Source organism: Rhinatrema bivittatum, chromosome 9 (assembly GCF_901001135.1).
Source record: "Rhinatrema bivittatum chromosome 9, aRhiBiv1.1, whole genome shotgun sequence".
NCBI lineage: Eukaryota > Metazoa > Chordata > Amphibia > Gymnophiona > Rhinatrematidae > Rhinatrema > Rhinatrema bivittatum.
Window position 1 is genome coordinate 2,446,613 of NC_042623.1, and position 17,180 is coordinate 2,463,792.

A 17,180-nucleotide genomic window follows, 5' to 3' on the forward strand; every position below is an offset into this window, starting at 1 on the left:
TTAAACAGTTTATTGCAAAAGCAAAAATCTCAAAGAATTCCTTTGGTCATGGAAGATGTGAAAACCAAGGCTTAGAAAAGATTAAGGGACACTAGGATCCACTCATTTAAGACCTAATATCAAGAGTTTGGTTTTACATTCTGTACATGTTGCAGAACTGTCAGCTGAACACATGGGAAGTTTTGTTTATTATCTAGACAAAAATGCCTCTCAATTAAAATGTATTTTTCCCCCAAATATAAAAACTGGTTCTGAGTGAATGAGCAGAAAACAAACGAGGTAAGATGATGTTGAATTCTACTTACTTTTTTCTCATTGTTGTATTTCTTGAATATTTCTTGTGCTTTTTCCTCTCCGCCATCAGTAAACAGCATAATGATCTTATTACAGTTGGCTCTGGTGACATTGAACTGGAGGGGAAAGAGACATTCTGCTAGTGCTATCCATGAAATCTACAACTGCAGACTAGCACGAGTCACACACGTAAGGTAAAGATCACCGGAGCAATTTGTTCCATGAAGTCGTGCACTGCGGGTTAGAAGCACTAATCATGGTAACAGCGCTGTGCCAGCTCAGCTGATGTTCAGAATGGTACAATGCATATGCTGTAATATGTACTCTTTGTAGTGCATACTATTTGTTAATGTTTAAATAAATCATGTGCAAGCCTTCTGTAAACACATAAAGAACTCACTGTACACCAAGCATATTCTGCTAATCATTTTTCCTCCTAACCGATATTTGCCAGGTTTTAACTTACAATACTCCATTTGCTGTCTATTTATTTAACATGGAGAGAGATAATCAAGTAATTTGCATAGGCCTGAAATTAATTAGGCTGTAAGGACTTTACTGACTACTTTTATCCAATGCTGAAAGAATGAGGCACTCCTTCCTTGTTGTATCATTAGTGCTGCCAACTGGCTCCAGATTTTCAGGTCACGCTGATCCAAGTCCTGGGTTTATCCATTGCATGCTGGGACCTGTTTTCATTTCCCTAGAGCATTCCCTAAGTAAAGGTATTTGCAGCAGTAAAACCAGGACTGGATTAACCTGCCCTGAAAATCTGGAGCCAGTTGGCAACCTTATGTCCCACTGATGTCGCGTTTCAAATGGCAGAGTAATTCCTAGATTCTGCTCTAATTCATTCCCGCCTCCTGCTTTCCTTCTACACATTCTATGCAGGTTTGGGGAAGTGACATGTCAAACTTCTAAACTTTCATAAAAGGTGTGCACGTGAGATTTATCAGAACCGGCGCCAATGTGAGACAAAGACGAGTGAGGTACAATAAGGGGCCAATGTACTAATGGACAGCTGGTGACCTTAGACACTTGGGATTCCCTTAAAAGTGGCTGATTAGCTGAGAGCAAGGTCTTTTTTTCCTGTCTCTAATATGCTAGCAATTTAATTTTGGGGTTCTTTGCAATGACGTTCCTCCCAATTACGCCAGGAACCCTGCCACAAAAAATTCAAACACAATCTAAAAACTTGGCTGTTCAAACTAGCGTACCCTGACTAACGAACAGACTCCCCCCAAAGCTATGATATGACCATCCTACTGACTCACGCACAATATATTTATTCTCTCTACTCCCCACCCTTTGTGGATTTCCTCCCCTTCTTCCCCTCCACTCTTATTACCTTCCCCTTGCTAATAATATGACTGTTTTTGATTAACTCCCTTGTTAAACATATATGTACATATGTATATAATTTTCGTATTATCTTCTCCAAAATTGTTAACCTACTCCCTGTTAAAAAATGATATTATTGTAAAGCTTGTTGCTAAGTTATGTTACATTGTGAACCGAGGTGATGTTTTGCAAACGTGCCTCGGAATATAAAAAACCCTTAAATAAATAAATAAAAAAATAAAAAAATGAGAAAATCTGCTATGATCAAACAGATTTAAATGAAAAAGTAATTTACGCCTGAGCGAATCTGGCATATACTGAACTCGGTAAAGACAAGTTACACAGCTGGGAGAAAAATAAATGTGCTTAATCAATGCGCCCTAACATGGCACAGTTTTAACTATTTATTCATTTAAAAACATTTATATCTCAAATTACTGTAAACATCTAAGTGGGCAACAAATAAACAATCATAAAACAGCCCACAAAAATTCCCAAACTTAATACATTCCAAATCCATAGCACAGCAAACAAAAGCACTGTCAGTTTTACCATCAGAATCAGCAAGAAAGACCCAAGTTAAAAAAACAAAACCCATACCATTTCCAAAAGAAAGAATGAGGGCACTTAGTCATAGCAAAAGCGAGCTCATAACACCTCTAACATCAAATCTCTCCTTCCAGGACTCACTGAATACCTGTGAGTACCGTTGTAATCTGTGTATTTACATTTTATCATGACTGAGCAGTAAAAGGTACACGATGCTTACATTCAGCAGCTGGTCAAAGGCAAAGCTGAAGCCTTTCTTGTAATCGGTCATGCCTTTTGCTCCCATCTTCTGGACGGCATCCTTCAGGACCTTCTTGTTTCTCACATTAGCCTGGACAAGGTGTGTAAAGCAGCTGACATCCTGGGCATTGTTACTAAACTGCAAGAGAAAAGAAATGTTTCTCAGCGCCACTGATGCTCATGCAGTGTCCTCTGCACAGCAAGTCCCATGCAGCATCATTCCTTCAATATGAAAACTTCCTTCTCCAACACCACAATCACAACGCTAGATGTTGTGAGGTCTTGAAAGCATACAGAGGTCTTACTGAAGGCACTGAATACACTGAGGGCAAAAATCCAAGCCCCTTCCAGGGGTAAAATAACATTTGACCTGCCAAAACTGGGGCTTTGATTAGAGTCAATCCTCAATGCACTTACAAACACCCCTGTCGCCAGACACTGTTCCCAGAAGAAAGGAGACAGAACAATGCAGTAATGGGTAGATTTTAAATAGGCCGCACGGGTAAAATCCGGCCTTCACACGCATGGGCAGGCCTTGCACGCACCGAGCCTATTTTCAAAAAGGCCAGTACGCGCATAAGTACCAGCCTTCCTGCAAGGGGCGGGGGAGGGCTGAGACAGCGCCATTGATCGCTGTCCCGGAGCCCCGCGCGCTGGCTGACTGCCGACATCCACAACTTACTTCAGGTCGGGAAGACAAGAAACGGTAGGATTTAGGGGTTGAGGAAGAGAAGGGAAGGGATGTTAGGGTAGGGGGTAGGGAAGTTCCCTCCCAGTCCGCTCCTTAATTGGAGTAGACTGGGAGGGAGCTGGGGAAGGCCGGGATGAGTTGCTGCGTGAAATTTGCTGAAGCCTACCCCCCCCCCCTTGCGTGCGCCGCTCGCACATATGCACGCAGATTACAAAATCCGTCACGCATGCCGGCGCATGTTATAAAATCAGCACATCTATGTCGCGCACGCTTGTTTAAAAATCTACCCCTAAATGTAGTTTTGTACCATTTATTTATTTATTTATTTATAGAAATGACGGCAGAAGAAGACCAAAGGGCCCATCCAGTCTACCCAACAAGTTTCGCACTTTTTTTTTCTCATACTTATCTGTTACGCTTGGCTCTCAGTAACCTTTTGGTTCTATTTCTCTTCCATCCCCACCATTAATGTAGAGAGCAGTGTTGGAACTGCATCTAAGTGAAATATCTAGCTTAATTAGGGGTAGTAACCACCGCAATAACCAAGCTACACCCATGCTTATTTGTTTACCCAGACTATGTAATTCAGTCCTTGTTGGTTGTTGTCTGTATATAGATCCACTTTTCCTCATTCCCCCTGCCGTTGAAGCAGAGAGTTATGCTGGATATGCATTGAAAGTGAAGAATCAGACTTTCTCCCCTGCCGTTGAAGCAGAGAGCTATGCTGGATATGTTTGAAGTATCAGTCTTTCTCCCCTGTCATTGAAGCAGAGAGCTATGCTGGATATGCGTGAAGTATCAGTCTGATAGAGGTGTTTAAAATCATGAGAGGTCTAGAATGGGTAGATGTGAATCAGTTATTTACTCTTTCGGATAATAGAAAGACTAGGGGGGCACTCCATGAAGTTAGCATGTGGCACATTTAAAACTAATCGGAGAAAGTTCTTTTTTACTCAATGCACAATTAAACTCTGGAATTTGTTGCCAGAGGATGTGGTTAGTGCAGTTAGTATAGCTGGTTAAAAGAGGATTGGATTAGTTCTTGGAGGAGAGGTCCATTACCTGCTATTAATTAAATTGACTTAGAAAATAGCCACTGCTATTACTAGCAACAGTAACATGGAATAGACTAAGGGGTAGATTTACAAAAAATGCGCGTTCGCGTACTTTTGTTGGCGCACCAGTTGCAAACAAAAGTACGCTGGATTTTAGTAGATACGCGCGTAGCCGCGCGTATCTGCTAAAATCCAGGATCGGCACGCGCAAGGCTGCCAATTTTGTGCAGCCGGCGCGCGCCAAGCCGCGCAGCCTGCCTCCGTTCCCTCCAAGGCCGCTCCGAAATCGGAGCGGCCTCGGAGGGAACTCTCTTTCGCCCTCCCCTCACCTTCTCCTCCCTTCCTCTATCTAACCCACTCCCCCGGCCCTATCTAAACACCCCCACACCTTTGTCCGGGGATTTACGCCTCCCGGAGGGAGAAGTAAATCCCAGCGCGCCAGCGGGCCGCTAGCGCGCCGAGACGCAACCTGGGGGCGGTTCCGCAGGGCGCGGCTACGCCCCTGGACTGCCCCGAGCAGAAACCACGCCCCCGGGCCCGCCCCTGAAACACCGCGTCCCGCCCCCGAAACACCGCGTCCCGCCCCCAAAACGCCGCGTCCCGCCCCCCGACACGCCCCCGACAAAAAACCCCGGGACTTACGCGAGTCCCGGGGCTTTGCACGTGCCGGCAGGCCTATGGAAAATAGGCGCGCCGGCGCGCAAGGCCCTGCTCGTTTAAATCCGGGCGGATTTACGCGAGCAGGGCTTTTAAAATCCGCCCCTTAGTTTTTGGGTACGTGCCAGGTTCTTATGGCCTGGATTGGCCACTGTTGGAGACAGGATGCTGGGCTTGATGGACCCTTGGTCTGACAGTATGGCATATTCTTATGTTCTTATGTTCTCCCCTGCCGTTGAAGCAGAGAGCTATGCTGGATATGCGTGAAGTATCAGTCTTTCTCCCCTGCCGTTGAAGCAGAGAGCTATGCTGGATATGCATTGAAAGTGAAGTATCAGGCTTATTTGGTTTGGGGTAGTAACCGCCATAACAAGCAAGGTACTCCCCACTTTTTTTGTGAATGCAAATCCTTTTTTCCACATTTCCTCTTGCCGTTGAAGCTTAGAGCAATGTTGGAGTCGCATTAACCGTGTGTATGTTTATTGAATAAGAGTATTATCTCCAGGTAGTAGCCTTCATTCCCGCGAGCCACCCACTCTTCATTTACGTCCTCTAGACTTTATGGATCCATAGTGTTTATCCCACGCCCCTTTGAAGTCCTTCACAGTGCTGGTCACCACTTCCTCCGGAAGGGCATTCCAGGCATCCACCACCCTCTCCGTGAAGAAATACTTCCTGTTATTGGTTCTGAGTCTTCCTCCCTGGAGCTTCAAATCGTGACCCTTGGTTCTACTGATTTTTTCCAACGGAAAAGGTTTGTCGTTGTCTTTGGATCATTAAAACCTTTCAAGTATCTGAAAGTCTGTATCATATCACCTCTGCTCCTCCTTTCCTCCAGGGTGTACATATTTAGATTCTTCAGTCTCTCCTCTTAAGTCATTCGATGAAGACCATTCACCTTTTTGGTCGCCCTTCTCTGGACCGCCTCCATCTTATCTCTGTCTCTTTGGAGATACGGTCTGCAGAACTGAATAGAGTACTCCAGGTGAAGCCTCACCAAGGACCTGTATAAGGGGATAATTACTTCCCTTTTCTTACTCGATATTCCTCTCTCTATGCAGCCCAGCATTCTTCTGGCTTTAGCTATCGTCTTGTCACATTGTCAGATCATTAGACACTATCACCCCAAGGTCTCTCTCCTGCTCCGTGCACATCAGCCTTTCTCCCCCCATCGAATACAGTTCATTCGGATTTCCACTCCCCATATGTATGACTCTGCACTTCTTGGCATTGAATCTCAGCTGCCATATCTTCGACCACTCTTCCAGCTTCCTTAAATCCCATCTCATTCTCTCAACTCCTTCCGGTGTGTCCACTCTGTTGCAGATCTTAGTGTCATTCACAAAAAAACAAACCTTACCTTCTATCCCATCCGCAATGCCGCTCACAAAGATATTGAACAGGACCGGTCCCAACACTGATCCTTGCAGTACACGTCTTAAAACCACTCTCTCTTCAGAGAAAGTTCCATTTACCATCACACATTGTCTTCTGTCCGTCAACCAGTTTGCAATCCAGGCCACCACCTCGACACTCACTCCTAAGTTTCTCATTTTATTCACCAGTCTCCTGTTTGGGACCGTATCAAAAGCTTTGCTGAAATCCAAGTAGATGACATAGAGTGCTCTTCCTTGATCCAATTCCTTGGTTACCTAGTCAAAAAAGTCAATCAGATTTGTCTGACAGGATCTTCCCCTGCCATGGAACGCCCTGCTCCGCCCATTCCCTGCCCCTTTTTTCAAGCCCCGGGACATACGAGCGTCCCGGGGATTGCATGCATCACCAGGCCTATGCAAGTAGAAGGGCAATGGGCAAAACTAAATGGAGATATCATGAGGGCAACTCATCTTTTTGTTAGGAATGTAAATAAAGGGAAGAGGAGAAAGAGACCATTATGGTTTTCTAAAGGAGTAGCTGAAAATGTAAGGGAGAAAAGGTTATCATTCATAAAGTACAAGAGATTGCAGAAAGAGAAGACAGGAAAAAATCTGGAAAAATTAAGAGAAACTGGAAAGTAATCAGGAATGCAAAAATTGAAATAGAAGAAAAAATAGCAAAATCGGTAAAATGAAGAAACAAAACTTTTTTTTTTTTAGGTATGTTAGTGATAGAAAGAAGTATAAAAGTTGTATTGTGAGATTCAAAGGTGAAGGGGAGGAATATGTAGAGGCTGCTGAGGAAAGAGAAAAATTGATTAAATATTTCCATTCAGTGTTCACTGTGGAAAGGCCTGGAGAAGGACCATATAAAACAAACACAAATAAGATTGGAACTTATGTAAACGTCTATCAATTTTCAGAACAGTGTGTTAGTGAGAAGCTAACTAAACTTAAAGTAGATTAGGTGATGGGGCCAGATACGATTCATCCAAGGGAACTAAGGAAACTTAGAAATGTTGTTCCACTGGCTGACCTTTTCAATACTTCCTAGAGACTGGAGTAGTACCAGAGTGCTGGAAAAGGGTGGATGTGGAAGTCAAAAGAAGGCTGGGCACTAAAGGCCAGTCAGTCTAAACTCTGTGGTGAGCAAACTAATGGAATCCCTGCTAAAACAGAGAAGAGTGAAATTTTTGGAATCCAACGGATTGCAAGATCCGAGGCAGCATGATTATCAGAGGTAAATCTTGTCAGACAAACCTGATCAATTTCTTTGATTGGATGACCAGAAAATTGGATCAAGGGAGATCGCTAGACATAGTGTACTTGGACTTCAGTCAAGCTGTTGACATGGTTCCACACAGAAAACTTATAAATTGTCAGAAAGCTCTGTTAGAATAGTTGTGGGTGGATCCTTGGACCAGTGGCAGATGACCACGCCCTCGGGGGAAATCCCGAGAGGGACCACTGGTCAGGCTCAGTGTAGGACACAGACATACACTAGTTCTTTTATTAGGTAATATAGCAGACCACCAGAGGTGGCAGTAGTGAGCTGGAAGCGCCCGGCTGGGCTTAGTCCCTCAGGTATTGGAGCAGCGATCCCCAGGTGGCTGAGCTATAGAGAAACTAAGAAAGTGAGTAGGCAGTATAGGCAGAGTTCTGGAACAAGTCCTTGATGGTAACACACAATAGTCTCTTGAGGCAGCCCAGTAGATGGTACGCATTAGGCCCTCGAGGAGCGAGTACCTGTACCCAGGGAAAGCTCTGAGAGATAGTTGGAAACTCACTGATGTTGTAAGCAGCGATGGCTTCTTAGCAGAAGTGGTATCCAGGAGCAAGTCCGGGACGTGGGCCCTTGAGGAGTGAGTACTGGCTCCGGACTGCGACCTGCAAAGAAAAAGAGAGAGCGAGGCCCCCGAGGAGTGGGTACCTCTAGTGAAGTCCGAGGAGGCAGAGTAGCTAGGGTTGCGGAGAAAGAATCCCATCCGCAGCGACCTGGAGGAAGCAAAGCCCTTGCTAACTTGTCTTGTTAGCGAAAACTGAGACCTTAAATATCTGGAGCTAGTGACGTCATCTCCGGGGGACGCCTCTGAGGTTCGCGCCAACGCTGGTACATCAGTCGGGCCAGGCGCGCGCATGCGCCCTTAGGCATCTGTTCAACATGGCGGCTCGCAGTGTCGAGCAGGTCCGGGAACGCCGGAGGAGGACGGCCAGGAGATGTCGCAGCAGCTAGCCTTCCATCAACCCCGAAGGGAGTCGCCAACGAGGTAAGGTGGGTGGAGCAGAGACGTCGAACAGCGATGGACACAACATAAATTAATGGGTATATTTTTAAACCCCGGCGCGTGTAAGTGCCAATTATGTGCCGGGGCCTGAAAAGGGGACAGTCTGGGGAATGGGGAGGGGCAGGGCTGCAGTTGGCCGATACGAGCAAGTTGCTTCTGCTCCAGAGGAGCAGCAACTTAAAAATTAAAAAAAAAATAGGTAAGGTTGATTAAGGTTTAGGGGGTGGGGAGGAGAGGGGAAGGGGAAGGGAGGTTAGTAGGTAGGTTGGAAAGTTCACTCCCAGTCAGCACCTTAATTGGAGTGGACTGGGAGGGAACTGGGAGAGGCCTGATCTCATTGCCACGCGTACTTTGTTAAAATTAGGCCCTCCTGCGCGCGCCTCCTGCACATGCATGAGTGGATTATAAAATCCGGTGCGATTGTGCACGTGACCCAATGATTTTATAACATGTGGGCGCCGGCGTGCACATGGTATAAAATCGACGTTTCCATGTGCTCGCACCAGGAAGCGTGCACACATGGACGTGCGCACCTTTTAAAATCTACCCCTTATCGTGTGTCCTTGGTAAGTATCCTAGAATGACTGACTGGGTTAGAAACTGACTGAGCGAGAGGTGAGAAAGGAGAGTGCTAAATGGAGTTTTCTCTGGGGAGGAGGTTGCTATTAGTTTCAGGAATTGCTCCTTGAATCAGTTCTTTTCAACATTTTTGTGAGCAGCATCATGGAAGGGTTGTTGGGAAAAGTTGTCTTTTTGCCTATGATACCAAAATCTGTAACAGGGTGGATAATCAGGAAAGAGTGGAAAATATGAAGTCTGTAGCGAAGCTCGAAGAATAGTCTAATGTCTGGCAGCTAAGATTTAATGCTAGAAAATGCAGAGTAATGCATTTAGGATGTAAAAACCTAAGAGATTTTACAATAAAATATTCCAAAAGCAATGTACAACAAAATTTAAAACCGCAGAAAATAAAAACAAAAAAAAACAACAATACAGAAATGTAAAAATGCCATTATAGAAAAGAACTCCTAAGACAAAGCATTCAACTGGTTCTAAATCAATACTTTCATAGCTTATAGCTCAGAATTCATCAACCAGGTCTTCAGCTTACAGCAAAACCACATTAGGTTATTCTCTTCCCTGATGGACAAAGGAAGATCATTCCATAATTCAGGCACAGTCATAGAGAACGATCTGTTTTGTAAATTAACATGCCAAAAAGCTCTCATTGGTAGAAGCTGAAGCTAAAGACTATATTGTGGGTGCTTGTCTCTGGTTGATGATTTCCACAAAGCCGTTGAGAATATGTGGAGGACAGCTGCCATGCAAGATCTTAAATGTGAGCACTAAAAGGATAATTTTCTTACCAGCGCACGGGCACACAAGTACTCGAATAAGCTGGCTCGCACTAATGGATGCGGCCATTTTATAACATACGTATGTATGTGTGTGCATGGTATAAAATAAGGCTGTGCGCTTGTATATGTGCATGCAATTTTATATGGATGCACTCGTGCTTGCAAATGCCACCTCTACTGCATAAGTAAGGATGATTTTAGTAGATACTCGCGCCGATGCAATTACCAGTTTCCTCAATCCATTCCCAGTTAGCCCCGTTAAAGGATAGGACTTCCTAAGTCCACCCCATTTACTCTTTTAGCTCCATCCATTAAAACCTCACTATCTAGCTTTAGTTTTTTTTTTATTTATTAGCTGCATGCCATCCATAGCAGAAGTAAAGTTACATGGATAGGGACCCCGGTGCACGCTGATGCGTGTATATACTTACGTGCTGGTTTCATTCATATTTCCTGGAATGCCCATGCTCTGCCCAGACTACACCCATACCATGCCCCTTTTGAGTTTGTGTACTGGGAGATACACAGCTACCCATGTGCTTTTTAAAATTTGCGCGGCACGCGCCTGCCAGACTTCTGCGTGTGTCTCCCAGCTTCGACACATTTAGGACTTTTAAAATTAGCCTTTAATAGTTTAAACTATAAACAAGTAATTCTCAATACAAAGAAACAGTTCTAAAATAGAGAAATATGCAAACAACCCAAGAACCTTATTTATCATTGTAAGAAATCTCACCAATGACAAATCTGACTCTCCGCAAAACCTACCAGTAAATAGATGCAATGAAATAGCTACATTTTTCAATGACAAAATTAAGAACCTAAAAACAAAAATTCCAAATACAACGAAACAAGAAATCAAAATGAAAAAAAGAGATGTTAAACAATGGATGACATTCAATGAGATATCGGAGCTGGAAATTGAATCAATGCTAAAAAAAACTAAATCTGGCCCCCACATGCATTTCACACAATACCAACCACAGAAATAAAAAAAAGTAGCCAATACAGTATCCCCGACATTAACAAAGATCATTAATCTATCTTTAGAGGAAGCAATCATGCCAGATAATCTAAAAGGGGCAATTGTAAAACCAATTTTAAAGAAGAAAAACAGCGACCTGCTTAATCTGAGCAATTACAGACCAGTATCAAACCTACCCCTAATTGCAAAATTAATTGAAAAAACTATACAAAAGCAACTAGCGGAACACTTAGATAACAATAATATCCTGTATCCATCACAACATGGCTTTAGAAAACACTATAGCACAGAGACACTACTGCTTGAGCTAACAGATAACATCATGAGAGGTTTCGATAGTGGTAAACATTATATTCTAGTGATGCTAGACTTGTCAGCAGCCTTTGATACCGTAAAACATGACACACTTTTAAATAGACTAGAAGAAATAGGATTAAGTAACAAAACTATCAAATGGTTTAGATCATATCTAAGTAACAGATATTTCCAAGTTCTAATCAAATACTTAATGTCAGAAAAATACACCTTCAAACAGGAGTACCACAGGGATCAGCCCTATCTGCTGTTACCATTATGCCACCTACTGGCTGGTTTGGGCATCACACATTATATATACGCTGACGATATTCAATTAATACTACCCATCGATGACACAATTGAAAAAAACATTAAACATAGCTAACATGTATCTTGATATCATCAAACAACTACTAAACCAAATGGAGTTAGTAATTAATATAGAGAAAACAGAATTCCTACATTTAGAACGCAAAAATATTGAGATCATTCAAAGCCCAATCACACTCAAAAACAACCAAAAAATAGAACTAGCAGAGAAAGAACAGAACCTAGGAGTAATAATTGACACAGAACTAAGCTTAAAACAACATATATCTTTAAAAGTTAAAGAAGGATACGCCAAACTCATGGTTCTCAGAAGGCTCAAACCACTTCTAACAACTACCAACTTTCAATCAGTACTATAAATGTTGATTTTTGCAAGCACTGATTATTGTAATGCCCTTCTATTAGGTCTACCATACACATCACTCAGACCACTACAAATTTTACAAAACATAGCTGCAAGAATTTTGATCGGTAAAAGTAAAAGAGACCACATCACCGAAACCCTAGCTGAGTTACACTGGCTACCCATTGAGCAAAGAATACAGTACAAAACACTATGCACTATACATAAATTAATACATAACGAAAACGCAGACTGGCTAAACACAGCCCTTCGCGTACACGTCCCTAACAGAAACCTGAGATCAGCAAACAAAGCACTCCTAACTATTCCATCAGTCAAAACAGCAAGACTAACACAAGTAAAAGAAAGGGTGCTATCCTTGGCAGGACCCATACTGTGGAACACCATGCCCTTGGAGTTAAGATTACAAAGAGACAGCAAAACCTTTAGAAAAAACTTAAAAACCTGGCTCTTTAAACAAGCTTATCAAATAGAGAAGGAGGAATAAAACCCAGCGAAGTGCAAGGTACGAACAACTGAACACCCACACACACAACCGTAATCAATATGTGTGCAGTTTTGTTTTTTTTCGTTCATCACTATAGGATAAAGTTACAATTATAAAGCTAGTATTATATTCAAAACTGATACAAAGATTTGGACATTATTTATCACAAACCAATTATTATTGTTTAAAAACTATGTACCGAACCATTATGGCACCTGTGTAAATTGATATTATTTTAGCATCATTATTTTATGTGCTTTACTATAAACCGTTGTGATGGTATCCATCTTAACAATGGTATAGAAAAGATTTAAAATAAATAAAAATACATAAACATACATCGGAATCTCACAGGTAACCAATTCAGTTTTAGAAGAAGGAGAGCTGCAGGTTCCTGTCTTGCCCAGCCCATAACGAGTCTCACTGCCATATTCTGAAATACCTGGAACTTTCTAGTCACTGTTCCTGGAAGGCCACAGTATGTAGTGCTACAATAATCTAGTACTGCAATTACCTGAGCAAGCACCACTGATTTTTAATGCTGTAAATGTCAGGAATAGTTTTTAGTGCCATATCAGCCTCATGTGCCCATAAGGTCTTTGTAAAACTGAACTTATTTGATGTTCCAGAGTCCAACTAGCATTTATCCTAACTTCTAATGACCTCATTTCTTCAGTGGTTGTATCCATATCTCCATCAATAGAGATCTGAATTTGCTAATTTATCTCCCATTTGTAAAATCTCTGTATCGAAGGTGAAAAATCTTCTAAGCACAAAGGAAGAGTGGGATCTAGGGGTGCTTGTATCTGATCATTTTAAGATGAACAAACAAGTGGATAAAGCAACAGCAAAGCCAGAAAGGTGCTTGGCTGCATAGGGAGAGGAATGGTCAGCAGAAAAAGGGAGGTGATATTGCCCCTGTATGAGTCCCTGGTGACGCCTCACTTGGATACTGAGTACAGTTCTGGAGACCGCACCTTCAATACGATATAAACAGGATGGAGTTGGTCCAGAGGGAGGCTATTAAAATGGTCAGTGGTCTTCATTCTAAAGCATATGGGGATAGAGTTAAAGATTTAAACATGTAAATCCTGGAGGAAAGGCAAGATGGGGGAGATATGATGGAGACATTCAGATATCTCAGAGGTTTCCATGCACAGGAGGTGAGACTTTTTCAATGGAAAGGAGGCTCTAGAACGAGGACTCATGAGATGAGGCTGAAAGGGGGTAGACTCAGGAGTAATCTTAGGAAATATTTATTTACAGAGAGGGTGGTGGATGTGTGGAACAGCCCCCAGTGGAAGTGGTGGAGACAAAACAGTATCTGAATTCAAGAAAGCATAGGGATCTCTAAGGAAGTGATGAGAATTATAATGCTAAATTAATTGGATGAATGGGCAGACTGGATGGGCCATGCGGTCTTTTTCTGCCATCATGTTTCTGTGTTTTACGTATTGCAGTGTCATCTACAAGAAAACTTTTTAGAGATAAATATTTTGAAAAAAGCTATTTTTCTTTCAGGGTTTATTGATTTTTGACTTGTCCTCAGATAGCAGATCTCTTACATATCTATTTGGCAGCAAGCTCTTTAGCTCTGCCACTCCTCCTTCCCAAACTCATGAACATTTAGAGAAAATCCATACTTGCTAAGCTTTAATATTAGTGTTTTTGTTAAAATTCTCATGTATTCAAGCAGATGTCAAGGAAATGGGTCCCTACTAAGATGAATGTCTTATCTATATAAGGGAAAACTGAAATAGAATTAGTAGGGCTGTTAGCTCCCCCATGTGGGAGTCTGAGATGGTGAACCCGTGGACTATATAAATCCTTACCATCATCTTAGCTTGTGGATCTTGTGGTTGATCCTCTCCGGGGCAGCATGTCCTTTCTTGCTCCACTATGGTTTAATTTTGTAAAGAGATCGAGACCTGGATAAAGTAAGGAAAGCAGGCTGCTGGGCCATGACTTTTACTTTCCTTCCTCAGGGTTTTTTGCTTTCCTTTTCTTAAGACTTTATATTTGTTGTTACCTGAGTGCCCTAATACCCGGGGACTCAGTTCTTTGCCTTCTGTGGAAGGGTGTCTCTCGCCATGAGAGGCCCGTTGGACCATTAAGGTCCTTCTGAAGAAATGCATTGTCATTCGTTCACAAGGAGGAGTAGGTGCGGTCAGAGGAGGACAGTGACATCTATCAGGTACATCCCACTATCATCTCATTGCTATGAAGAGAGAAGAGGGGAGGTGAGAAGAATATGGAATAACTGGACCAAAGGTATGAAAATGTGGATTTCCCACTAATATCTATAAGCTGGAAGAATAACTTAGCTACCAACCTTTTGGGCATAAGCTGAACAACCACCTAGTAACTGAAAGGAAAAGGCTTAAAATTATTAATTGGAAATGAAATTAACAATTGGCTTTAACCAGAGAATAAAGTTACTGGAAGTATAATATGCTTCAACGGCAGGGGGAATTAAGAAAAGTGGATCTGTATACAGACAACAACCAACAAGAACTGAATTACATAGTCTGGGTAAACAAATAAGCATGGGTGTAGCTTGCTTATTGCGGCGGTTACTACCCCTAATTAAGCTAGATATTTCACTTAGATGCAGTTCCAACACTGCTCTCTACATTAATGGTGGGGGTGGAAGGGAAATAGAACCAAAAGGTTACTGAGAGCCAAGCGTAACAGATAAGTATGAGAAAAAAAAATTGTGAAACTTGCTGGGCAGACTGGATCGGCCATTTGGTCTTCTTCTGCTGTCATTTCTATGTTTCTATATAATGTCACAAATTTACTGAGAAGAGCTGAAGCAGTAAAAAAAAATGGATTTGTAAACAAGAGCTGTAAAGAACCTTTTTCATCAATTTCCATTCTCAATCAGTAAAAGTAAAGTTGGAAACTAGACTAGCTTCCGGTGTGCTTATTACTGTGGTTAATACCCATAGGATTATTGGTGCTTTAAAGCTTGATTATGAACTAAACAGCGCACAGGGCCTAGAAGAGATTCTTCCTCTTATTGGGGAATTCTAGACTCAGATGTTATTAACCTCAGCAAAGGACTTTCCCAACAGGACAGTACCTTTAAAAAGCGAGCACCCACATACATGTGTATATGGTTGTGTGGCAAGATGCGCTGAAATGTTGTAATCTATGCGCATGTATATACATGTTATAAAATAGGCCTGGCGCATGTATGTGTATGAGCACAGCAGGGAAATGTCGGCATTCAGGCACGCAAGTGATATATATTATAACGTGTGCCTCCGGGAAATGACCAGTTTAACCAGTTCACCCACCAGTTTGCCAGTCTATATCAATGTCCTGAAGACTCTCTGGATCTTTAGCCTGCATTGCAGTTCATATATAACTAGAAATAGTTATATTGCGACTTACACCTCATCCATAGCAGAAGCAACGTTGCGCTGAAATGGACTTGGGCCTGCACCCATTCCAGCCCTTTATTCCACGATGCATATGTGGCAGCTTTATAAAATCAAGCGGACATGCACGTGTGCTAGACGCGCGCCCATCTCCCAGTCTTGCTGCATGTATTGCTTTTAAAATTCACCTTTTAGCCCTTATTTCAGGTGTCGTCTTTGGGATCCTGTGATGGGACACTGACACAGGGATTAATAACATAGAGAAAAGGAGTTTCAGTCCATGTCAGTGGGGATGCATTAGGAGGTAGGAATGTGAATCGTCTTTGAACGATTAAAATTATCGTCAGATAATTTTAAAATCGTCCAAAATCGTTAGAGTGCACGATACAATACAAATGCCCACGATTTATCGTCAGGGGCATTTGTATTGTATCGTTAAATAGGGGGTGGGAAAACCGGCACACCAAAAAAATCCTAACACCCACCCCGAACCTTTAAAACAAACCCCCACCCTCCCGAACCCCCCCCCCAAAATGTTTTAAATGACCTGGGGGCCCGGCGCGATGATCCCCGCGCGATGTCCCGCTCTCTGCCCACGGCTGCTGTGAAGAGAAATGGCGCCGGTGGCCCTTTGCCCTTATCATGTGACAGGGCAAAGGTAGCGCCGGCGCCATTTTGATTCCTAGCTCCCGATGTCACGCGTCCAGGAGATCGCTCCCGGACCCCCGCTGGACCCCCAGGGACTTTTGGCCAGCTTGGGGGGGCCTCCTGACCCCCACAAGACTTGCCAAAAGTCCAGCGGGGGTCCGGGAACGACCTCCGAAACTCGAATCGTTTTGCCATACAGCAAAATGGCGCCGACCATGCCGTACGGTCGGCACCATTTTGCTGTACGGCAAAACGATTCGAGTTTAGGAGGTCGTTCCCGGACCCCCGCTGGACTTTTGGCAAGTCTTGTGGGGGTCAGGAGGCCCCCCCAAGCTGGCCAAAAGTCCCTGGGGGTCCAGCGGGGGTCCGGGAGCGATCTCCTACGCTCCTGACGTCGGGGGACAAAAAAAACAAAATGGCACTGGCGCTACCTTTGCCCTGCTGTCAATGACAGGGCAAAGGTAGCGCCGGCACCATTTCTACAACGCACCGGAGGTCCGAGAGTAAAAGATCACACCGGGACCCTCCCTCTGGACCCCAGGTAATTTAAGACATTTTGGGGGGGTTCGGGAGGGTGGGGGATTTATTTTAAAGGGTCGGGGTGGGTTTTAGGGATGTTTTAGTGTGCCGGTTTTCCCGCCCTCCCCCGATTTACGATTTACACGATATTTTAAAAAACAAAACTGCGACGATAAGATTTCCTCCCCCACCCCCCAGCCGAAATCGATCGTTAAGACGATCGATCACACGATTCACATCTCTATTTGGAGGACAAATCTCAACCTTTTCAAATTCAAACAATTTGGTCCAGACATAATTCTGTTAGGGAGAATATTA

At 43.2% G+C, this 17,180-nt stretch overlaps 1 protein-coding gene across 11 annotated transcripts in view; it reads right to left on the reverse strand.

Moving 5' to 3' along the window:
- CACNA2D1 (calcium voltage-gated channel auxiliary subunit alpha2delta 1) overlaps positions 1-17,180 on the reverse strand; it is a 1,026,983-nt gene that overhangs the window by 387,767 nt on the left and 622,036 nt on the right. For all 11 annotated transcript variants that reach the window (XM_029615087.1, XM_029615085.1, XM_029615090.1 and 8 more), the window contains 2 exons: positions 2,405-2,563; positions 306-410 (listed from right to left, as the gene is read on the reverse strand). In XM_029615087.1, coding sequence (XP_029470947.1) covers positions 306-410; positions 2,405-2,563 — 264 coding nt within the window. The remainder of the gene's footprint in view (positions 1-305; positions 411-2,404; positions 2,564-17,180) is intronic.